The sequence below is a fragment of the Mycena indigotica genome, assembly GCF_014461135.1.
Source record: "Mycena indigotica strain 171206Taipei chromosome Unknown Mind.scaff0002, whole genome shotgun sequence".
Taxonomy (NCBI): Eukaryota; Fungi; Basidiomycota; class Agaricomycetes; order Agaricales; family Mycenaceae; genus Mycena; species Mycena indigotica.
Window position 1 is genome coordinate 4,160,808 of NW_023503001.1, and position 22,565 is coordinate 4,183,372.

The following is a 22,565-nucleotide window of genomic DNA, read 5'->3' on the forward strand; positions in this document are numbered from 1 at the left end:
AACAATCAAAGTGGGATACAGCTGTCTTCCCCGCGCCCAGCTTGAAGGGTATCGAGAAGAACCGAGCTGCGCATTCGCAGGTCGGTCACTTCCTCAGTCAGAAGGCGAGTCCTACTACGTTCTTCTGCGCGAAGTTTGGTCAACAAGGGCAAATGCTCTCTAGCCTTGGCCCACTTGTCACACCGTATACCGATAGCATCGATTCGCTCGAGAGTATCGGACTCAGAGTCGTCTGGGGCAGCGTGGTCCCAGGTCACGCCGAAATCGAGCGCAATGCCAAGAGGACATATCTGGCTGAGGAATAGCGCGACTTCGCCAGGCTCGGAGATGAGTGAAGTGCCCGTCGATAAACGTCGCAATTTAGCGAATGGTTTAAGTTGGTATGTTGTGGCTGCATAGGCCGAGGGAAGATCACCCGACGAGGCATTGATGAATAAGCCCAAGTGTTCCAGCTCGCGACAGTGTGTGGCGAAAGGTAGCAAAGCCCCAAGTGTCAGATCGCAGTGGTCTGAAACCGCGGGTTCGTTGTTGAGTATAAGTTTCCGCAACGACGGCCAAGATTGCGCTAGTTGCTGGATGTTGTCAATAGTCAAATCCAATGGGAATTGGTGGATAAGTTCAAATGTGACGAGGTTGGGAAAAACGAGCAGTGGTTGTAGATTGGAAAAGTTGATGCGCAAGTCTGAAGGAATATCAGAGAGTTGCCGGTTGTCCGTGTTATCAATATGAGCGAGGATTCCGAGCCCTTCCAAGAGCTGGCAAGAGTCTGATAAACTCTCCAGGAATTCCTGAACAATTGAAGGCGACTCGATTAATGCGGAATCCACATAGAGGGTCGTGAGATTTGTCGGCGAGAAAGGCTGCTTCATGAAAGCAAGCGCGTCGTCTAGCGTAACAGTCATGGAGACATCCCAAAGGGATGGGAATGCCCCCATTTGTAGTTTGGGGCGGAAAACACTGGAAGTGTCATCGGGGTCCCCGATTCCCTGGTCCTGGTGGTACTGGAATTCAAGGCAGCCAAAATCCTCCAGTCGAGCCAATGTTTCCGCGATACGCGTTGTTACATGGTAACGAGGAAATACGGCCTTGCGGAGCTTGGTCAGGCTTTCAAAGAGGAACACCATATCGTCCTCGATGTCGTGCATTGGAATAATTGTGCGGATGTCAAGGGTGGTGAGATTGGGCATTCGCGTGGTGACATCGCGGAAGAAGGACCTGAATTCGGCTGTTGGACTTGTTTCGTCTTGAGGCATCCAGAGTATGAATGTTTTCACGTGACTGGACATGAAGATGACCGACAGGGGCAAGGGAGCGCGCCAGTCCAGGTAAACAAGGTTGGGAAGGATAGCTAAGCTAGTACGCGTCCGACTCGCGTCCTCAAATACTGAGGCTTCAAGGGGAGTACCATAGTCGGCATCGAAGATAAGTCTTCGAACCCGCCGCGTATATTTTTCAAGTCTCTTCCAGTCACTTGCGTCTGGAGCAACACTCCAGGCCTACAACAGCGTTATTAGAATACGTGTCAAGTTTAGTGGGGGAATAACGCACATATACGGCATCTTTGTCTCCTGCAACTTTCTCCAGTGGTCGGAGAATCCGAAAGAGGCGCGCTAGATCGCTCAAGTTGCTCCATAAAATGTTGAGAGCCACCTCAGACCATTGCGTGCAAACTAAGGCATTGGAAGTGTTGGATTTGTCGTCCAAATAGCGGAAGATGAGATCTAGCAGCTCTGGGATAGCAAGTACACGCGTAATAGAACTCGAGGAGAACAAGGGCGCCATAACGAACTGTCACGCTTTGTGACACAAACCAAAACCGCTTTTCATCCATGCTTAGTCGGGCGACTGGGAGTGGTGCGCTCCGAATTAGGACCAGGAATTGTGCTGAAAAATTCTCACAGCTCGATGTAGCTTCCAGCGGTGGCTACATACTGGAACTGCGACCCCGTCTTCAACTTCCGCCGCCCTCCAACTCATTCGGTCTCAACCATCTCGATATATTGTCGCCACTCTCGGTGGCAAGAAGCACATCTTAACACCTCGAGATTTGCTTACTGTACCTCGAATACGTGACGTCAAAGTTGGGGACCTCGTTGCCCTGTCCTCCATTCACGAACTTGGCTCTCGCGAGTACACATTGCGTGGAGATCCGATTATTCCGGCCTCAACTGGGGTCAAAGTTCATGCGACGGTCGTAGAACACACCAAAGGAGCGATGGAATACACGTACAAGAAAAAACGGAGAAAAGGCTACCAGAAGCTCATCCTGCACAAACAACCCTACACCCGTTTGCGCATTGGAGACATCGAGTTTTCGTCGGATGTAATAACTACTAATGACCAGGCCTGATTTTCACTTTCCACTTGTGATATTGCCGCGGTAACCAAAAAACGGTACCGTCTCCTTTGACTCGACGACTGATGGTATAAATACGGCCAGTGCTCTGCTTCCAATTGACACAAATGACCACCCCGCTTGCGGAGAAGCTTGCCAGCCTGTCTGGTTATGGCCCAACCTCCAGCGTTGCCCAGGCGCAATATCGTCTAGATTTGATCGCAAAATGGCCAATCGGTCACGGTGCTCGCGTGTTGGAGTTGGGGTGTGGACAGGGAGACACAACACTGGCACTTGCAGAAGCTGTTGGTGCAACTGGTCACGTTGATGCTGTTGACCCGGCTCGCCTCGATTATGGTTAGGTCGCACACATCAACTTTTACGCTGTCTAAACTAGCATTTTCAAGGTTCACCGACAACACTTGGAGAAGCTCAGAACACCATTTCTACTGGGCCCCTTGGCCCTCGCATTGCCTGGATCCAATCCGAGCCTCTCAAATATCTCAAAACCAATCCACTCGCGCAATGGGACGTTGTTGTGCTTGCCCACAGTTTATGGTACTTTGATTCACCGGAGTTGATCTTGGAAACGCTTCGTTTTCTTGCTTCCCGGACGCAAAAAGTTTGCATCGCAGAGTGGAGTCTATCAGGCATCAACGCGACGACCCATATCCTCTCTGCTCTCACCCAAGCGGCAATGGAATGTCGGAAGCCTGAATCTGAGTCGAATATTCGTACTATGGTAGCCCCGACGCGTATCAAGGAGCTCGCAGCTCAGGCTGGCCTAAAGCTTGTTGAAGAAGCGCTGGTCACTCCTGGCAATGGTGTTCATGACGGCATATGGGAGACCCAACTCACCTTGGGAGCCGAGTTCGCCCGAGAAGTGGAGGAGTTTGTCAAGGATAATCGGGAAAAGGCAGTCATACTTGCTATGCGAGATGCAGTCCAAGCTAGCATGGATAAGATTGGCGGTATCAAAGCTGTTGAGACGATGGACGGCTGGGTTGGCGTTTTCACGGTGTGATCCGTATAGGCCTAGCAATTCTTCCTCATGTCCGTCACTACGAACTTGACAAACAAACCCTTGACCCAAACTGCTCTCTCATCGTCTTTCATAAGCGTAAGCATGTCACCAGCGACTGCGCTGATCAGCGTTGATTCCAAGTAAATTTGGTGTCGATAAGACTTATCCTTGCCTTTTCCTTCCATGTCTCGACGTGTTGTAGTGGCGTTCGCTATCGCCCTTGTGGTGAATGCTGCTCAAACTCCCTTCTTCCAAGTTGAACCGGCTTGGGATTTAGACGTTCCCCCCAATGTCAACGCCACCGGAAATCTCATCTTCGACACTGTCAGCTCAGCGCTAACTCATTGGACACACACAAGATATCGAAATGGCCACAACCTCATACCAGGCACAGTCCCAGTTGGAACCTTGCTCTATCATGGTCGAGGAGATCCTGATGTTCGTTCTGGAGTGCCAGACTGGGTATATACGCACGCTTACCATTTTTTTTAGTTTACTCTGACCGTGGATTTCAGGTTGCTACGGACCCAGAGCATTCGTTCATGTTTTGCAGAACACTCAAACCCGAAGAAGGTTGCTGGCATCTCACTCTGGCGACAACACGGCCTCTGAAGGTAGTGTCGGTTGCTTCAGACCAACAATCTGCTAACAACAGAACCAGATCCTCTACTTCGATGGCTCTAGCGCCGCCAAGATGCGGGATGGTCCCATGGATTCACAAGACATTGTGGCTTGGGGCAAGGTACTGCCCATGTTGTCCTACAGTATTATATAATGCTGAGCTCATGAAAGGTTATACCCGAGCGGTACTTTGATGAGCGTCAACGTATCATCGACATATGTCATTGGGGCAAGCAATTTGGAGTGGACGGATATGTTCGGTGCAGTCTCTCGTCTTCAAATTGGACTACATTGACTTTGAATCTGTTAGCATGGAAATGGATTTGTATGACCGTGACTTGGGCCGCTTGTGCGTTTGCGCTGACTCTTTGCGATAGCGAAATAATGCTTTGCGACTTCACTGAGGGCGTAGACGTCGTTGCGCTCGCCAGCTTGACGCGCGAGGGCAATGGCATCCCTGGACCTGGTCGTAGAAGACCCCCACCAGGCGACCCTTATTTGAATCTGGCACCCAACTCCGATCTTGCGTCGGAGGTAATCTACTCAGGCTCGTGGCATAACCACTATCCGGGCGACCGGAGAATTCAGCTTGACCTTACTGCTCTTGTTTCGTTTTATGACACTCAACTCGTCCCCAGTCTAGTGCCTGTCCGCTTTGGGCAGGAGCGCTGGGACCACCGCCTACTGGGCATCAGCGCTGATGATGCTGACTCTGTCCTGGCTCGTCTTGAAAGCGTTCTTTCTGCTGGGATACCATCTCGGAACGCGACAGGCGTCGACTGGGACACCCTCTTCAAAGTGATCGTTGACCGATACGCCGACCGGCTCGAAATAGCCCAGTATCTCCTCAACAACACCACTAATGCTACCGACACAGCTCAGCGGGTCATGAAGCAGCTCCACATCATGCTCACCCCATACTTGCTACATTCAGCCAGCCCCTCCGGTAAAGGGAACTCATGGGCAGCCCCAATATACGAGTTTTGCGCTACCTCCCACACATCCTACATTCACCGAACCTCAGCCATCCTCTCTCGAATGACCGCATCAGAACATTTGCTTCTCGGCGCTGTAGACCAAGTAAACCGTGAAATATGCCGCATCGTCGTCTCCATGTGGGTCCAAGGCGTTGATGCTGGTCTTGACGAAATTGTCCGTCCACCGATCGTAATAGACTCGGACAACGAAGAAGTTTTGGTACAACACTGGAACTCCGCGCTGGCTGGTCTGATGTCTTGGCTTGACTGGAGCATTTGGGTCAGATGTCGACCAGCGTGCAATTTTGAGGTCATTCCGTCGTTTCGCTTTATCTGTCGCTGACTGTCAAGCACAGGAAATATGCTACCTCCCTACATGGCCTTTTGGCCGAGGAGTCCATGAGATTCCAGATAAAGGTGTGGAAATAAGTAATTCAGCCAGCGAGCACATTGACATGATCTAGAGGACTTCCTCCGACCCAAACCACGTTGCATTCCTCGCATAGAGTAGTCCTACATTTGGGTGTTGCTAGAGTATTTCTATTATCTACAGTCTCCAATTTACTAGTGGTTCTAGATAGTGATGTGGTGAACGTCCTCAAGCCAATCTCCAAAGGCCATCTCTACATCGTGAAGGAGCTGGGACACGATTGGATGTGGTTGCTTGTCAGAAGGTCCTTCCATTCGTAAAGGGCGGGCTTTGACACGCAGAGGACGGGTACTGAATTCCATCAACGACTCTTGGGAATAGACAGACGAAAGAGAGTCGCATGAATAGGCAGACAAGAGAGCGCCGAACGAGTAGGTTGACAGAGGTCGATCTATGACAGACGGCGGGTCAACTGGACTGAAATCGAGCTTGTCTGGCGTGTAGACTCCATATCGTTTGTTGCTGGCGTGGGCTACGGAAAGGGTGTTGGTACGTTTGCGGCATTTGACCCGAGGCTTCAAGTTTTCGTCTGACGAACTTGTCGAATGAGACAAGAGGTGGTGAATAGTACCGAGACTGGGAGATTTGGCATGGCGAAGGCGATTGACTGGTGTGTCTAAACTTGGGGCATGGGCATGAACAGACTCGGAGTCAAGAATGATGGTTCGGTCCTCGTCAAAGTCGAGAGGGTTGATGACAACAGTATCTTCGCCAAGTTGAGGTTTCCGATGAGATGGTGTGAGAGTAGAAAGCTGCATGGATTCCGATGATGGATAGTCTCGCGGGCGATGAACGCGTTTCGCCGGCGAGCTTGTTTGAGCATTGGGGTCTTTATTTTCCTTGCGATTTGGAGTGTCTCGAGAACGGGTTTGAAGACCGCGGAGAGCTACTTTGTCACTGCGTTTGGGAGTGTCCGATTTCTCTGGCAGACCAGTGTGCTGTGGAGTGGATTGGCGCACTCTCTCAAATGCTGGTGAGGAAGCGAGGTTGATAGGCTCAATGTTGAATGAGCATGCATAAAATAAAATAAAAGTCGAATCAATCTTGCTCACAACATTCAACCCAAGACCAACCCCCAAGGGACGAAACATGGGAGTAAGGTTCTCGCGATTTTTCGGTGCCTCGCGTAGGGGTACAACCTGGAAACGATGTGAAGTATTGTCACGGACAGCGACGCGAGTCTTCATCATGATTGAAGCAGAATGACTGGTGGAAAGAGAGGAGACCGGAGAACTTTGCGGCGGCTGAGATTGGTGGCGCTGGGTAGCGAGAACGAGGGCATCTTGAAATTCTGGCGAGACTGGCCATGGGACGGTGGCTTGCATGATGTAGTAGGAAGCAAAAGCAAGCAACGTTTGTCACACAAATAACAAAGTCAAATCTCTCCCTCTTCAGGACTTTCCTCCCGCCCATTCCCATTCTTACTCGCGGATGGATTCTTTTCGTCCACTTGCATGGAATCATCGTATCTCGCTCGCTAAGAGAACAAAAAAATCAGTATTTTTGAAAGCCGATTACATAATGCGAACCTTTTCCGCACGGTCATCACCTCGGGGACTTCGGCTTCTACGACGCGAATCTCTGCGTGAATCATCCCAGTCCTTCACTGATGTCTCTCGCCGTCTGTCCCTCCTCCGGTCCCTGTCACGATCGTCGCGGTCACGTTCTTGACGATAGTCTCGAGAGGAACGGTGGTCATAATCGTCACGGCGGTGGTAGCTTCGACTTGCGCGGTCGTAATCTTTGCCTCTGTCTCGATCGTGGTCACGTGCAGGCTCTTTTCGACGACGACTCCCTGCGCTCGCAGCATCATCCTCTTCAGCAACCTCTCGTTGCCGCTCCTGTTGACCATTCAATATTTTTTTGGTTTGTGAATGAGCATAAAAGGGACCTTCTGTCGCTTGATATACTTGTTCCAGGCAGCTTTGCGAGACTCTTCGTCTTCAAGCGCTTTAAATTCGGGAAGGTCTTGCATTAAAGGCACCGCTGCCTCGTATTCGACAGTTTCGGATGGTATGGAAAGTTTCTTGAGGGCGTAACGAAGGTCATCTTGAAGATGTCTCATCCGTCGCTCCGCGCGTCTCTTTTCATCGGCGCGTTTCTTCGCAATGACTTCTTGCATCTGGTTACGGCTTAGCTTGCTCAACCCACTGAAAACAGAAAACTTACCGATGTGAAAACAAAGTGGAGATCTTCAGGGCTGAGTGCCTCCAAGGCTGAATCACCTTGGCTTCCTGCTTTCACCACAGACAAAAACTCCTCTTTTTTCGTCTCTGGTTCGACAGCAAATCCATGGGTAGACTCGTCTGCTTGCTCAACATCTCCCATTTTGGTATCCTCTCCCTCCCTCGTTTTGGTTAGCGCCATGTTGTATCTCTTTATTGCTTCTTCTACAACTGCGGTCTTCTCTTCAAGAGCTTGATCAAACTTGTCCACCGCGTCCCAAAACAATTCCAAAGGGTTGGACCCAGGGTTACCCAACATATTGAGATAGCGTTCGTCAGATTTGAAGAGCGGATAGACGTCTTTCCACTTGGTCCGCGCTTTGATTTGCCCAGAACTGACTAATTCGTCCAGAATTGCCTGTTGATGTCAAAAAAAAATCGGAATGAATCAGTCGAAGACGGCGCACCTTGAATGCCTCCCGTGTTTTACGTTCTTTCCTGGTCTTTTCCACCTGTGTGCGACGCGTCTGTTCCTCATATTCTCTTTCTCTGACCCGACTGTAGTCTTCAAAAGCAAGAAGAATATCGAGTGTCGGGAGTTTTTGCAGCTCTGCATCGTCCCGCCACGCACTTGACTTCAGTAATCGGTCTTGAGCATCCCGCCATCGAGTCACAACATCGACATTGAGCTCTTTGAAGAGAGCAACGACTTTGGAGACACTGCGAGTCCGTGATGCCCTGGTTTCTTGCACTTCACGTTGTTTGAGCTCTGAGACATAGTCTTCAAAAATGAGCTGCCGCTCGGCTTCAATACGCGCCTGTTGCCAGATCGGATGTTGAGCAAAGAGCTTGTCGGCCGTGGCAAATGTCGTGTAGTGAAACACATTAGGATTGCCCTTGAGCATATTTCGTAGAGCAGGTCGGAGTTTCGAGAGTCGTGCCTCCTTTTCTTGCTGCTCCTTGGCCGCAAGCTCGGTGGTGTACTAAACGAAGATGCCATAAGTGTGTTCTCGAAGTGATATCTAGTGACGGCGCACCTTTTGGAAAGTAGCCTTTTTCTCCGCTAGGGAATTTAGAGCACGATATAACGGGTCAGTGATGATGGCGCGCATCGTCTTTTCCCAGGTCCAAGTCGGATCCACGCCAGCTTTCCGTAGAAGATGGATGAATGCCTTTTCGCCTTCCTCAAAATTGTTGAAACCGTTATGAGGGACAATTGGATCATCTGGTAAGTTTGGACGAGATGGAAGAGCAGGCGTCGGTGCAAAGGGTACACCGCCAGTATGAAGACCCACAGCCAAATTATTTATTCCATTGGTCTGCACAGGTGGCTCGCTTCCAACTGCCACCAAAGCACCACTTCCAACTGGAGTAAATCCTGGTGCAGGTGGCTTCGGAGGACTACCAGAGCGAAAATTCAGAGAGAAAAGTCATGCAAGTGAAATTTGCTTACGCCGGCGCTGAATCCTTTTCCACCTTTTCCAGGAGGAGGAGGAGCTCTTCTGGCATATCCCATTTTGACTCTTTCGTTTCCGTCTATTCCAAGATCAGTGGGGAACAACAGTTATGCTGAAAAGAATGCACATTATAGTAGTATTTGCGTCCCCCAGAGAAGTACTCCTTCCATTTGGTTTGGTTCAGAGCGCGCTAAGAAGTATAAGATGTAAGGCCGGAAAAAAGAATCGGGCGTACCTCGAATGGAGTCTTGAGATCTGGAAAGTGTGAGCGAACGCGGGGTTTAATGGATGCAACTGACCGTCTGGCTTTTCCCAGACACTTTCGTTCGTTGCGGGGTTGAACCAATACGTGCGACCTTCTGGGTTGCGATGCTCAGTCTAAGACCTCGTCAAGGCATATCAATAATATGAGGCACAATACTCACCCAGACGGTGGGGGTTGTCGTTGCGGACTGCAAACGAATCAGTCGTGGAAGAACGATGATGCCTTTTACTCACCATAGCGGAAGGCAAACGCGTAACGCCGTTACGTTCGGCTTTCATGAACCCAAAATGTCGTCGCCTGTGGTTCTCATTATTCCTTCCTCTGGCAGTCCTTTCGTTACACAACGAAGTATTCGATGAGCAACTCAATATCCGGTCTCTCCCTGACGGCAAAGTCGCGTCTCGATTCTCCTTCACCACTGTTCTTGTTGGCGCGAGTCCGCCCACTCCACAGAACCACTCATCGCAGGATGACCGTATGAAAATGTCTGCATTCATAGTATAGCTTTCTAATGCCAACTCGAAGCTCGACACTATAGCCTCTTTCCGCTTGCCTTGGGCCAGATCCTCCATGAATATGCGGTCACCGAAATGCATCTTACCTTGAACGCTGGAAAGTGGAATTACGACCATTGGGGCTATCCTGATGAAGATGGTGTCGGAACTGGCGCTGAGCTTTGGGCATGGATGGGTGATGGGGCCGTCTCGACGTATGTTTTCCTTTATCATAACTTGCACTGACTGAGAGAGTTGCTCAGAGTCGATGAGCGTTGGCGCGGCTTGCGAAATGCTCTGGCAGGTCTTTTCTGCGCGTCACTTGGCTCTCTCGATGAACTACGGACTACCTCGCCGACTATGATGTTTGCGCCAGGTGCACTTTCAAATCGAACTTCTACCCACTCTCTTCGGCACGCTTCTCTACCCTCTGAACACGTCTGCACTGAAAATCTTACTCCGTTTCTCAAACTCCTCCCTTGCAAATCTTTGTCTGGTATAGCCACCCTACTGAATCCACATCGTCTTTTTGATGCTGACTGGCATGGCATGGGCCTTCACGTTTCCTGGCTTCCACAGCAAGGCGTGCAAGTAAAGCTCACCTTCCAGACAATCTCCGACCCTCTGAGACCACAGTCAAGCAGCCGAGGCTAGCAGTCCATGAGTAAACTGAATGTTAGCTGATCTCATCATAGACTGGTCCTTCGCCTCAGTCTTCGAAAGGACAATCCAGAGATCATGTCCCGTCGCTACTTCTAGCCAAATTGTTGTCGCTCTACCCTTCGGTGTGCCCTATACCATCAACCCTCAACCATCACTTGTTGATCAAGGACATGCTATTTTCGACGTCGTTCAATGTATGTGCTCTATTGTTTTTCATGATCTGTCTTTCTCACAACTCCAGCCGGACCGTTAGATGTGTCTCTACACTGGCCATCTGGCTTCCAATACAGTACGACTCGCCTTGCAGAGACGACATTTTCTGTGCGAAGGACTCTCAAGGGTTACACGCAAGACAATGGGCAACTCTCGGTGTTGCTTAGAAATGATGAGGATAGTCCAGTTAATATTGCTTACCTCGAAACGATGCCTTGGATTATTCAGCTCTATCTGCATACTTTAACACTCGAGGTTGACGGGGTGTCACGAAGTTGGTTCAATCTCGCGTCAATTCGCTCATGCTGACATGGTTTGTCAGACGACCTCCTTCAAAACATCACCTATATACCACCTGTTCCGCATTCTCGCGCAACTTTGTTCCAAATCGTGCTGCAAATTCCCTCACGAAGCACGCTGAAACTTACCATGGACATTACCAAAGCATTCCTCCGTTACACTGAGCACCCGCCAGACGCTCAACGTGGGTGGGATTTGCCCCCTGCCGTCTTTGTTCGCCTAGATGGGCGGCCACAACGCCGTATATATGCGCCTGCATTACTGGTCGACCTCGCAACCCCCGACTTCAGCATGCCATATAACGTGATCATCTTCACTTGTTCACTGATCGCGTTCATTTTTGGGAGTGTGTTCAACTATTTGACACGTCGCTTTATCGTTCTCCCTGTACCGAGTTGAATTACGACGGATGCAAAAAAGTCAAAAGCTGTGATCATTGTTAGTCACTCTGAGGTTGGAGACGAACCCAGCGGCTTACATGTTCGTCGTAAGCGTGTAAAACTTCGCGCAATTCACGCCGACTCATTTCTGCGCGATATAGAATTTCGTCGTCAGTCCTTTTACCATCAAAATATTGGTTGATCCTGTTGGATGTTGAGGAGAGAAGGCGTCTAGTTACACGGGCATACCTTTCAAAATGGCGAACCAATGTCGGGTCTTTTCCATACGACATGACAGAAAGCCATCGTCGTTGTGATGGTGTTGCCTGGCCAGGATCATTGATAATGGACGGCTCATCTTCATCTTCGCTCGCTTCGTCTTGGGTGTCAGTTGACTCTTCGTCATGGCGTTTCTCGTCGCTCTCGCCACTGTCGTCGTGCAAGAGGAGCTCACTCAGTCTGCTGTGACGAGACCCACTAATAGAAGGCGCTCGAGCATATTTGCGTGCGGTTTTCGGAGACATCGACAACCACGACGCGCCTGGAGGAGAGAGGCTCCCATCAGTGTCAAGTTGATTGCGCAGCTTGCTATGTCCGCCTCGCCCACCACTCTTCTTGTCTCGGACTCGCCCTTTGGCGAGCCTGGCGGCCTCCTTCAATTCGACAGTGGCAATGATACGCACACGCAGATGAAGCGTTATTATCATATCCCGCTTTAGCATCCAAATTACCACTTCGCTATAGAGCGGGATCAGATCCTTGTCCATCACCACTGACGCGAAAAAATGGAGGTCGCGCTCTTTCGAAGTTGATATTTTGGCAAGCAGGTGAGGTAGAGAAGGTACCTCCTGCGATGAAAATTCCTGGTCAAATTCTGCCGTCAGCTGAGCTAGCCTGGATGCACTCATTGGTAATTGCGCGAGGATTATTTGCGTACTCACGGATAGTTGAATTTAGCGGGTAGTGTGAATATAGTCCTCAGACCCGGGTGCACAGTGTCGACAATTTTTGCTCGTCGATGATGGACAAGCCATCTGACGGTCGGGAACACTTGAGTCTCAAGATCCCAATCGAGAAGGCTGGCAAGGTCGGCCAGACTACGCTTCGTCAGTGAAGCATAGAGAATGAGACAACACGAACGATAGAGTAACGGACGACAACTCGAGGAATCTCAATAAACTCTCTACAAGCGATCGGTCTCCCGTGTCAACGAGGCTTTGGCGGAGGTTCTCAAAAGGGTCGACACCTTCAGGACTATCGTCCAACAGAAGGAGACTTTTCCAGGCAGTAAGAGTGGGCAAGCGGTATCCAAAACTCATTTCCTGGCCCCATGACTGAGTCTCATTGTCGTCAAAAGAGTCGACAGGTTCGTTTTCGTCCTCTTCCGAATGAAGGAGCGCTTCAAGGTATGGGGGCAGTTGCAGTTCCAGTGGCAAGTTGTGAATGGTGACATAGGCGACAGAGGACGATTTCAGGGCTTCGAATAGCGTCTTCATTGCTGGCGCAATTGAAGAGACTGTAAGAGCCTGGTGCATGTAGGCAGTGAAATCATCGCCTGTGTTGGATCATTAACTTCAGGGACAGACTTTGCTGGGGTAGTTCATTACCTTCCTTTGAGCGTTCATCCTTCAAGGATCCGAGTCTTTCGCATTCTTCCTCGACAAAGTTGTACAATACCTGTTCTTGGAACAAGACAGCGGCGACTGGGAAGGCGATTTGTTCGTATATGATGTCAAAATATTTAGTAATATTTCCAGAGGCAGAGGATGATGGATCGGGCACGTCCAACACCATCACGAAGTGAAAGCGTTCTAACCACGATGCTGACGAGGTGGGAGAAACTTTTTCGGAGGAAGCTGGACGTGAGTCTGGATGCTCAGCCTGGGCTCTCCTGTTCCTTGATTCGCGGCCTCTATCGTTCATTTTGACCTTCTCTGGTTTGAAACGCCAGACACCCCCATCTTCTGCAGAAACAGGATGACCTATGAATGCTAAATCTTCTACCACGAGCTCAAATTTCTGGTGGCACATAGATCGCCGAGGACACAACAAGTTGGCCAGGAACTCCGAGGGGTAACCGAGAAGATGGTCATCCTCATCTTTGAGAGAGCTGCTCTGTTGTTGTTCGGGCGAATTTTTTCCAGATGAACGAGACGAAGAAAAAGACGTCGACAAGGAACGGTCTCGAAAAGCACTTGGCCGTTTCCATTCGCGTTCAGGATCGCTTTCATACTGGAGTGGTGTACTTTGCAAGTCATGTGGTCGTGCGCTCTTCCATGGATTGTCGGGATGAAGAGTTTCGGGCTTTGCACGACTGAACCTCGGAGACGACACCGGAGAAGGTGGCCATCTATACACGATGCTGGAGCCTTTTGCTGATGTCGTCACTAACAGAAGAGCAAGAAGATTTGAGAATTCAGCCATGCTCTAAGAAGTCAATGGTCGATGGTGGCTGAGAACAAGCGTGACATTAATAATGTGACCAACGCAACTTGACGACTGACCACCACTAGTACTTGAATCGTTGATTCCCTCAAATGCTTGCCTCAAAGTGAACCTCACCATATATGTTCATTCTTGAGGGTTGTCTGCCGGCTAAAACACACACCTCAAAGCTAGTTTGATGAACAGAACTCTTCGAAATCCACCACAGATACTTGCAAAACGGGTCTGGTTGCCGGCGCCCGAATCCGACTTTAACCTTTCAACCCGCATGGTAGCTTCCTTTATTTTATTCATACCGACCCAAGCCTACCCACCAAGACCGCATCCCCAGTTCACACCACTGTTGCGGTATGCCCCAATCTTTTCCCAATCCGGGACAAGGGTTCTGTTAAGCGATGTTAATTTTTGATATTCGAATTCGCGAAGCCGGTAATTTTTACATCTCCGGGGTGCTGCTCTTGCGTGCAGACCGACGAGCCACTGGACTCTTCGCCTATTACGCCTCGAATTGCATCGACCAAGGTGAACCATTTTGAAGCTTGACCACTCAGTGGAGGAGAAATATAACTCCATGGAACCAAAGCGGGATGGTCATTGGATGTTGATGGATCCATTGATCTGGAAACCACCTGCCTAATTTGGTTGGTAAATGACCCTTCTTATCTGTCCACCACAAATAGTCCACGACGAGGCTTGCTCCTGTTTGCTCCTTGCCCGTAGCCTCGAGGCCACCGTATCTACCCGCAGCCCGCCCTTGCCTCATGCCTGCTGAGCGCTCACGATATTCTCGTCGCAGTCAAGCCGATGGTTTGCTCACAATTTGTCTCTGGATTTTTTTTTCACTGACTGTATACTTAGGGAATGCCATCGTATGGACTCTTCCAGTCCAGCCGGTCGATGAATCAGGTATCGGATTTGCTCCCAACTTGACAGAGCAAAACTTTGCGGACAGCCCTCCTCCCCTCGTCGACATTCCACCAACACCCGTTTCGCCATGCAACACGTTTATCTTCTCCGATGAGACCACTTTCAGCGACACTCGGCAAGAAACTCGTCGAGTTCATGCGCGAAAGAAATCGGCGAATCACATTCCGCGTCCGCCAAATGCGTTCATCCTCTTCCGCTCGTCATTCATCAAGTCGCAACAAGTTTCCGAGACTGTGGAAACGAACCATTCCACCCTTTCAAAGATTATTGGCTTGACATGGAAGAACCTAACGGAGGTGAGGGCCGCTCGCCCGCCAATTGCCAGCTTATCTAACTTGGATCAAGGACGAGCGCAAAGTATGGCGTCAAGCTGCTGCAGAGGCCGTCGCAGAACACAAGCGTAACTTTCCCACATATGCTTTCAGACCCAAGCATTCGCGTGGCAAGAAGGGAGACACCGACCGACCACCACCAAAGCCCAAGCGCAAGGTGCGCGAAGGCACCTACCAGGACCCTATTCGCTGCGAGAAAATTGCTGAGCTGCTCGCCAAGGGCACTAATGGCGCTCAACTTGATGCTGCCATCCAAGAGTTCGACAAGAACCACGTGCCTCAAATCGTGGCCAAATTTCAGGCCCCGATTACAGCTCGCGCCTATCGACGGTCCTCCTCAGTCCCCGCGCCAAATAACGACGATTCACGGCCTTTCCTTGCTCCTTCTCCCAAGTCTGAAGGCAGTCCTGGACGACGTCGTTCATCCAGTGTTGGTGCAGTAGCCTTACCACCTCATCAACACCATGTTCGGCCAAGAAATCCCTCCTTATTCATAGACACAAGCTTCAATAATCACCAGCTGTACGAACCACTCAATTTCAAGCAAGAAGTCATAGATGAAGGATTTGTACGCTTCCTTTCGTTGTCATGCTCTCACTGATGCTGAAGCCTATTCTAGGACTTTAGCTCATTTTCCTTCTCCAATGTCACTTCTCCTGCGCCGTCTGTTGGCTATGATCCCTTATCGATGCCGATGTCTCCCTGTACTCCTTTGGAGTCTTCAGTGTTTGAGGCATCTTCGCCCACGGAATTTACCCCCATTGATTCTATTGACGTCTCTGCACTCATTGCCGACGAGTGGCTGTTACACGGACAATCTGGCCACCCTTTTGGCAGCTACCCAGCTGTAGCCCCCGATTTCTCCATGCCTGCCTACTCCTATGCTCCTCCGCCATATTCGATGGCCCCGACCACCGACTCTGGTTTTTGTTCTAGTTTCAAAAACCTTGCATTCGGGGAGCAGGCCTCATTCTGTGCAGCACCTGACCCAATGGTCGGTCTTGCACAGCTGGAAGCAGACCTTGCGTCGTTTGTGACGCAATACTCACTGTAAGTCTATACTCTGTGATGTGCCTTTATAATGGGCCTGTTGTACCACCACAACCTATGTAACTTATACCAAACCTGGATACCTTCTCTCCGTAACGGTAACCCCATATATACTTACAGACACGCTCCTTCCCTGCTTATCTCTCACTTATGAACTGAACACAGTTCCTGGCCACTTAGATCTAAAAAAAACAAAGTTTATTTTGAGCGAATCGGAAGAAGGACAACACCGACTTCAATTTGGATCCAATCTTGTCGTCGCTCTCCTCAACCACAAGATGACTAATAACCCTCGAACTTTCTGGAGGCTCTTATGACTCAGCTGAATCAAAGCCATATAAAGCGGCGCATCAACAGCGCTGCTACAGTTTCCACTACAGTATGCCGAGCACTGATGTCGTTGTTTCACAAGCGCGAACTGTTTTCTTACACCATTCAATACTAGTCATCCTCGTATGTGTTGCTCTTCATCTGCTATTTTATCTAATGCCATTCAGGCACGTGGACAGAGGTTGAACTTGTCAGGCGCGCAACTGGTGAGCACACATTGACCCTCTTGTCCTATTCCTGATGTCCAAATAGAGACGGAAAAAACGAGTCAAGCCTCGCCGTTCTCCAAGCCCTGTTGTCCATTTGCACAACACTATCTCTCAGATGAGATCGGATTTCCGAACACTCTTGTAGTTATCAGTAGACAGTTGAAGTGTCACATGAATGTAAGTCTTTTGACAACAACCTATGTCAACTCTTGTGCCTTTGTCTACTGGTGTATCTCTGGAAGTGCATGTCTCTCCTCCTCCTCGGAGAGACGATACCATTGGAAACAAGCTGGCTGTCTGTCTGCACCCCTGGTCCTGGCTCGGCGGTCGTATGAATGACCCGTTCGTGCCTCCCCCCTCAAGCTTAGCCTCATTACCAATGATGCTTAAAGGGTTTTGCATTCGCTCTTGGAGCCTCTCCATAACGGGGGTTTCCATGTTGTGCGGTACAACTCTCGAGGGGTAGGCAAATCCACGGGTTGGTCCTCCTTCACTGGACAAGCAGAGGCAACCGATCTCACGGCGCTGATCGAATGGGCCCGCAGTTCAATTGGCGATGTCCGTTCGGTGCTTGTCGTGGTGAAGAAACAATATTCCAGCCGTCCGAGTTGTCTGAAGTGAATTCTCGCAGGGCTACTCGTATGGGTCGTTAGTAGCCTCACTGCAGCCCGTGCTACCAGACGTTGAGACTGCTCACGTTCTTATCTCTTATCCCCTCAGCGTTCGTGGCTGGCTGACAATGTTTCGGTCGTCGCGCTATGATGAAGCACTCGTTGCGCTAGCCCGTGAACCGCGTAGCAATGTTCTTTTTATTTTTGGCGACCATGACAACTTTACGGCGGTTGACAAGTACCGGAGCTGGAAAGAGACCTTGGGTGAACGGGTCGAGTGGGTCGAGGTGAAAAACGGGACTCATTTCTGGCGGGACGAGGACGGAGATGAGCTAGCTACGGTCTTGAGACAGTTTGTTGCCAGACGGTAGTGATTTAGCAAATCGGCATCAAATGTGATGATTTCTCAACTTGTTCTCCTTCACTCATCATGTAAGTCGCGCAGTGGAGTGCCCTGTTACTGTAGCTAATTCAGACAGGCCCCTGCCGGATGAGCGGCCACGAGGGAGTGTAGCGAATCTCATCGGGCGGTTCGAGCAACAGAAGAAACGACAGTCGGTGTCACCAAGGAGTAGTAGTGTTGCCTCCAACATCACAGGCGACTCTGCAAAGGAAGAAGTGAAAGAGAAGCGTGAATGGCCTCCACGTCAGCCATCGGGCGACTCTAAATCACCCCCACCAATTGTCGCGTCCTCTTCATGGACTAGAAGGGCTTCCGAATCGCCAGCAGTCCAACAGAGTAGTTCACCCCCCATCTCAGTTTCTACCTCACGCATCTCTCTGTCTCCCCAACCGATTGCACCACCACCACACATCGAAACTCAGCCTTTCTCTTCCGAGCCTTCGATTACGGTCGATCCCTCCAGTCCAGCTACTCCCCAGCCAGCCACTCCCAAACCAGCTAACCCTAAGCCTGTCGCTGCAGCAAAGACAACTAAATCACCAGCTAAACCAACTCATAAACCAGTCGCGGCAACCCCCGTGAAATCTCATTCTCCTTCCCCTTCTCAAGTTCTGTCTCCTGCTGCGGCAGCCAGAGCCAAAGCCGCTGCTTCAGCGCCTAAACCTGGCCGGTCGTCAATGGGAGGTCCTGGTGCACGTGCCAAAACTCCCGTTAAATCGACTGGAAGCACTGCATCAACGACGCGTCCCAAAACACCCAGTTCGCTTTATGCGCCAACGGCAGCAACATTGGCGCGAGCGCGTAATTCTCAGGCTGTGCCACCTCCTGCTAAGAAATTATCTCTTACTCCCGAAGCCGCTGCTCGTCTGAGTGCGCCAACCGCTGCTTCAAAGGCTCGCATTGCCGCAGCAGCTGCAGCCAGTCCACCAACTCGCGGAAAACCAGTCACACGAGGGGTCACTCGTGGTACTCCAAAGGCAAAGACACCGGCCTCGACCAGAGTCAAGACGGAAACCACAAAGGCAGCTGTCGATGCCGCTTCAGCAGGAGAAATTCCAGACGAAGAAGAGCATCACGTGGAAGAGATCCAAGACGAAGAGACACACGAAGTAGAGACTCATGAGCAAGAGGAGGTCCATGAAGAAGAGGAGGTCCATGAACAGGATGGGGCCCAAGAAGATGAACAAGTCGAGGACCAAAGTCATGAAGAAACTGTGGAAGACCAAGAGCCAATAGAGGCCGACATAGCTGCTGCTGATATTGTCAGTGACGACTCTCATCCTTCTGATCAAAGTGCGACGGTCGTCGACTCAAAGGACGAGACTGGGAATGACTTGGAAGAGATGGTGCATATGCTCGAGGGGAAAACGCGTCCGCTCAGCATTGCGAGCATACCTGATGATTTAGATGTCTGAACGACCCATATGAAATCAGATCAAGGGTGACCAACCCACCCTCTTATCGCTCATCAATTTGTACTCATAATAACCGGTCTGTATCTAGCCAGCTTTGCTTTTCCAAACTAACATTCCCTGTAGTTTCTGCACTCTCTTTCTCTCGGTTTTTCTACTTAAGAATACCCTCTTTTTGCTTAGTAATCGGAAGGAATTGAATAAAATATGGAGTTCTTGCTTACGCCCTGACCCTGAGTAAACCGGCGGGCCATGATAATCGATAACGGAATGCGATCAAATGTCCCAAAGGGGCTACAATTTCCAATTTAAAAAGGGCGGCCAGTTGTCCGACTTTCTTTCAACCCACCACCATCTTGTCTGCGTCCCAAGCAGACTCAACTTGTCCGTTCTTGCCTCTGTGCATGTACAGCAACACCCTCTGCTCTCAACACAACACAACTGCTGGCTGCAAGCACACCGCTGCCGGCTTCATTATAGCTCACTAAATTTCCTACTCCCCCTCGTCGTCTTCAACTCTCTCATTATCCAATGGCTGACTCTGGCTACAACACTCCCGACGTTGAGTCGGTTCTTCCCATTCACCCCACCGCTGCTCGTCGGCCCAACTATCTGACTGTCCAGTCCGAGAACACTCAATACACAGACGACCACATCACTTCCAAGTTCGTTAACCGTGGCGCCAGTGTCGACATCTCCAATGGGCAGTTCTTAGTCACCCCGACTGCCCAAACCTACGAATTCCAGACCAAGCGCACTGTCTCGAAGACGGGGTGCGTTTCTTCTCTTCTTTCGCTTATCAACAACTAACTCGCCTGCAGCCTCATGATGATTGGCCAAGGCGGCAATAACGGCAGCACGCTCTGTGCTACCATTCTCGCGAATCGCCACAACATTATTTGGCGAACCAAGGCTGGCGTTCAACAGCCCAACTACATTGGCTCAGTTCTCCGTGCCTCGACAGTCCGCATCGGTACTGACAACTCGACTGGGCAGGATGTTCATGTCCCAGTGTCCGATGTTCTCCCTATGGTCCACCCTAACGACCTTGTCTTGGGTGGCTGGGATATTTCTGGTGCGACAATGGACAAGGCAATGGACCGTGCCCAAGTCCTCGATTATGACCTCCAGCGTCAAGTCGCTCCTTACATGGCGCTGCTTGGCAAGCCCCTCCCTTCCATCTACTACCCCGACTTCATCGCCGCCAATCAGGAAGCACGCGCAGACAACCTCATTCCTGGCGATGACAAACAGGTTCACCTGGACCACATTCGGGCTGACATCCGCAAGTTCAAGCAGGACAACCAGCTTGACCGCATTGTCGTTTTCTGGACCGCCAACACCGAGCGTTACAGCGACATTATCCCAGGCATTAACGACACTGCCGATAATTTGCTTGCGGCCATCAAGTCTTCTCACTCCGAAGTCTCACCGTCCACCCTTTTCGCTGTCGCGGCTATTCTCGAGGGTGAGCCTTTCGTAAACGGAGCTCCTCAGAACACCTTTGTCCCTGGTGTCATCGAGTTGGCCGAACGCCATCAGTCCTTCATTGGCGGAGACGACCTCAAGTCTGGCCAGACCAAGCTCAAGTCCGTTCTTGCCGAGTTCTTGGTCAACGCCGGCATCAAGCCCCTTTCCATCGCGTCTTACAACCATCTTGGAAACAACGATGGCCACAATCTGTCCGCTGAGAGGCAATTCAAGAGCAAGGAAATCAGCAAGAGTAGCGTTGTTGACGACATGGTCAACGCTAACCGTCTCCTCTACAAGGCTCCTGTGGAGGAAGGCACCAAAGGCGAACACCCAGACCACATCGTACGTTTGCTCAAGTGATTTAGAATCTTCTTGTTCTGATTTCATTTTACTAGGTCGTCATCAAGTATGTTCCCGCCGTCGGCGACAGCAAGCGCGCTATCGACGAGTATTACTCGGAGATTTTCTGTGGTGGAAGGTCGACTATCAACATCTTCAATGAATGCGAGGTCTGTTTGTTATCTCCTGCCTCGTTTGCGTTCACTGACTGGCTCGGAAGGACTCTCTTCTGGCCACGCCTTTGATCCTTGATTTGACGATCCTCACTGAGCTTCTTACACGAGTCAAGTACCGAGGCGTTGACAAGAAGGATTTCGCGCCTCTTTACCCCGTGTTGTCTCTTCTCTCGTACATGCTCAAGGCCCCTCTTGTCAAGCCAGGCACCGAGGTCGTTAACAGCCTTAACCGGCAACGGAATGCTCTTGAGGCATTCCTCAAGGCTTGCATCGGCATCGAGGGAAGCAGTGATCTCCTGCTTGAGACGAGAATTTGGTAGATCGAATAGCGCGACGGTTTCAACATACCGCATCCATAGTCACCTAGTTAGAATAATTTGTGTCCTTCAACCGACCAATACGAATTTGAAGTCTTCATCACGTGCTTGATTGATGCGCCTGCTTCTCTTCTTACTTGTCGTCGCACTCGTTTCCGCTGCAAGCCAGCATGAAGAGGTCGTCGGCGACTTTTTTTCAAGATCGTCTAATCACACCAATAACTGGGCCGTGTTAGTCTGCTCGTCGCGGTACTGGTTTAACTACCGCGTAAGTCATCGAACACCGAATGAAGGTTATAACTGATAGGACCAGCATATGGCAAATGCCTTGGGAATGTGCGTATTGCCTCTTCTTCACTGGGTGGCAAGGCTCACAACAGTGCAGGTACCGTACAGTAAAACGCCTGGGCATCCCCGATTCGAATATTATCCTTATGCTAGCCGACGACGCCGCCTGCAACTCTCGGAACCGCTTTCCTGGAAGCGTCTACGCCAACCCAGGGCGCTTATTGGACCTTTATGGCGAGAATATCGAGGTCGACTACCGTGGCTACGATGTCACCGTCGAGAACTTCATTCGCGTGATCACTGGCCGGCTCGATTCGTCTGTGCCCCGCAACAAACGCCTGCTGTCAGACGCACACTCGAATGTGTTTGTTTATATGACTGGACATGGGGGGAATGAATTCCTCAAGTTCCAGGACAATGAGGAAATCAGTGCCTGGGACATCGCCGACGCTTTTGAGCAGATGTGGCAGAAGAGACGGTACAACGAGCTGTTTTTCATGATCGATACTTGTCAGGCCAACACAATGTACTCCAAGTTCTACTCTCCAAACATTCTCGCCACGGGTTCGTCGAAGTTGGACCAGAGCTCGTTCTCAGTGCGTGTTATTGCTACTTCAGTTTCCTTGCTGACGAAGAGGAATGCAGTACGAGAATGACGCAGACATTGGCGTTTCAGTGATCGACCGCTATACGCACTACGTCTTGGAGTACATGGAGAATATCAATAAAACCTCCCAGACGAGCATGGCGGACCTATTTGCGTTCTATGACCCCGTCAAAATTGCATCTGATCCCGGCGTCCGGTCCGACCTCTTCCGCCGCCCGTTAGACCAAGTTAGAATCACCGATTTTCTGGGTGGAGTTGCGCGTGCGGAGGTATCGGACGATGACTTGTAAGCCCCTACAGTACACTAATTTGAATACCATTA

The 22,565-nt window shown here is 50.5% G+C and overlaps 11 protein-coding genes across 11 annotated transcripts; 8 read left to right on the top strand and 3 right to left on the bottom strand.

Annotated features, from left to right (window-relative positions):
* Positions 1 to 5: 5 nt before the first annotated feature.
* Positions 6 to 1,782, bottom strand: MIND_00234900 (uncharacterized protein; the record flags this gene model as incomplete). Its single annotated transcript, XM_037359232.1, has 2 exons — positions 6 to 1,496; positions 1,549 to 1,782. The coding sequence occupies 2 exons, from the start codon at positions 1,780 to 1,782 to the stop codon at positions 6 to 8; spliced, it is 1,725 nt and encodes a 574-aa protein (XP_037224327.1).
* A 47-nt stretch (positions 1,783 to 1,829) lies between these two features.
* Positions 1,830 to 2,350, top strand: MIND_00235000 (Methyltransf-25 domain-containing protein; the record flags this gene model as incomplete). Its single annotated transcript, XM_037359233.1, has 2 exons — positions 1,830 to 1,854; positions 1,902 to 2,350. The coding sequence occupies 2 exons, from the start codon at positions 1,830 to 1,832 to the stop codon at positions 2,348 to 2,350; spliced, it is 474 nt and encodes a 157-aa protein (XP_037224328.1).
* A 113-nt stretch (positions 2,351 to 2,463) lies between these two features.
* Positions 2,464 to 3,359, top strand: MIND_00235100 (Methyltransf-25 domain-containing protein; the record flags this gene model as incomplete). The annotated part of the gene is made up of 2 exons (XM_037359234.1): positions 2,464 to 2,692; positions 2,743 to 3,359. 2 exons carry the CDS (start codon positions 2,464 to 2,466, stop codon positions 3,357 to 3,359), a joined length of 846 nt encoding a protein of 281 aa, XP_037224329.1.
* A 183-nt stretch (positions 3,360 to 3,542) lies between these two features.
* MIND_00235200 (uncharacterized protein) lies at positions 3,543 to 5,468 on the top strand (the record flags this gene model as incomplete). The annotated part of the gene is made up of 8 exons (XM_037359235.1): positions 3,543 to 3,821; positions 3,875 to 3,973; positions 4,021 to 4,101; positions 4,152 to 4,240; positions 4,291 to 4,305; positions 4,358 to 5,267; positions 5,314 to 5,374; positions 5,422 to 5,468. 8 exons carry the CDS (start codon positions 3,543 to 3,545, stop codon positions 5,466 to 5,468), a joined length of 1,581 nt encoding a protein of 526 aa, XP_037224330.1.
* A 1,294-nt stretch (positions 5,469 to 6,762) lies between these two features.
* On the bottom strand, positions 6,763 to 9,552 carry MIND_00235300 (uncharacterized protein; the record flags this gene model as incomplete). Its single annotated transcript, XM_037359236.1, has 12 exons — positions 6,763 to 6,864; positions 6,917 to 7,228; positions 7,279 to 7,509; positions 7,557 to 7,970; positions 8,020 to 8,535; positions 8,590 to 8,953; positions 9,006 to 9,088; positions 9,137 to 9,199; positions 9,245 to 9,264; positions 9,309 to 9,387; positions 9,435 to 9,461; positions 9,508 to 9,552. The coding sequence occupies 12 exons, from the start codon at positions 9,550 to 9,552 to the stop codon at positions 6,763 to 6,765; spliced, it is 2,256 nt and encodes a 751-aa protein (XP_037224331.1).
* MIND_00235400 (GPI transamidase component GPI16) lies at positions 9,551 to 11,343 on the top strand (the record flags this gene model as incomplete). The annotated part of the gene is made up of 6 exons (XM_037359237.1): positions 9,551 to 9,749; positions 9,800 to 9,983; positions 10,032 to 10,417; positions 10,464 to 10,625; positions 10,673 to 10,918; positions 10,967 to 11,343. 6 exons carry the CDS (start codon positions 9,551 to 9,553, stop codon positions 11,341 to 11,343), a joined length of 1,554 nt encoding a protein of 517 aa, XP_037224332.1.
* A 1-nt stretch (position 11,344) lies between these two features.
* MIND_00235500 (uncharacterized protein) lies at positions 11,345 to 13,748 on the bottom strand (the record flags this gene model as incomplete). The annotated part of the gene is made up of 6 exons (XM_037359238.1): positions 11,345 to 11,371; positions 11,423 to 11,528; positions 11,574 to 12,218; positions 12,266 to 12,421; positions 12,465 to 12,879; positions 12,932 to 13,748. 6 exons carry the CDS (start codon positions 13,746 to 13,748, stop codon positions 11,345 to 11,347), a joined length of 2,166 nt encoding a protein of 721 aa, XP_037224333.1.
* A 782-nt stretch (positions 13,749 to 14,530) lies between these two features.
* On the top strand, positions 14,531 to 16,082 carry MIND_00235600 (Phosphoacetylglucosamine mutase; the record flags this gene model as incomplete). The annotated part of the gene is made up of 4 exons (XM_037359239.1): positions 14,531 to 14,576; positions 14,628 to 14,992; positions 15,042 to 15,596; positions 15,648 to 16,082. 4 exons carry the CDS (start codon positions 14,531 to 14,533, stop codon positions 16,080 to 16,082), a joined length of 1,401 nt encoding a protein of 466 aa, XP_037224334.1.
* Positions 16,083 to 16,810: 728 nt separating this feature from the next.
* On the top strand, positions 16,811 to 19,046 carry MIND_00235700 (Peptidase-S15 domain-containing protein; the record flags this gene model as incomplete). The annotated part of the gene is made up of 5 exons (XM_037359240.1): positions 16,811 to 16,959; positions 17,010 to 17,196; positions 17,249 to 17,569; positions 17,608 to 17,660; positions 17,708 to 19,046. Exons 1-5 carry the CDS (start codon positions 16,817 to 16,819, stop codon positions 19,044 to 19,046), a joined length of 2,043 nt encoding a protein of 680 aa, XP_037224335.1. The 5' UTR covers positions 16,811 to 16,816.
* Positions 19,047 to 19,574: 528 nt separating this feature from the next.
* Positions 19,575 to 21,351, top strand: MIND_00235800 (Inos-1-P-synth domain-containing protein; the record flags this gene model as incomplete). The annotated part of the gene is made up of 4 exons (XM_037359241.1): positions 19,575 to 19,816; positions 19,865 to 20,858; positions 20,912 to 21,025; positions 21,076 to 21,351. The coding sequence occupies 4 exons, from the start codon at positions 19,575 to 19,577 to the stop codon at positions 21,349 to 21,351; spliced, it is 1,626 nt and encodes a 541-aa protein (XP_037224336.1).
* A 112-nt stretch (positions 21,352 to 21,463) lies between these two features.
* Positions 21,464 to 22,533, top strand: MIND_00235900 (GPI-anchor transamidase; the record flags this gene model as incomplete). Its single annotated transcript, XM_037359242.1, has 4 exons — positions 21,464 to 21,616; positions 21,662 to 21,684; positions 21,734 to 22,232; positions 22,282 to 22,533. The coding sequence occupies 4 exons, from the start codon at positions 21,464 to 21,466 to the stop codon at positions 22,531 to 22,533; spliced, it is 927 nt and encodes a 308-aa protein (XP_037224337.1).
* Between the last annotated feature and the right edge of the window lie 32 nt (positions 22,534 to 22,565).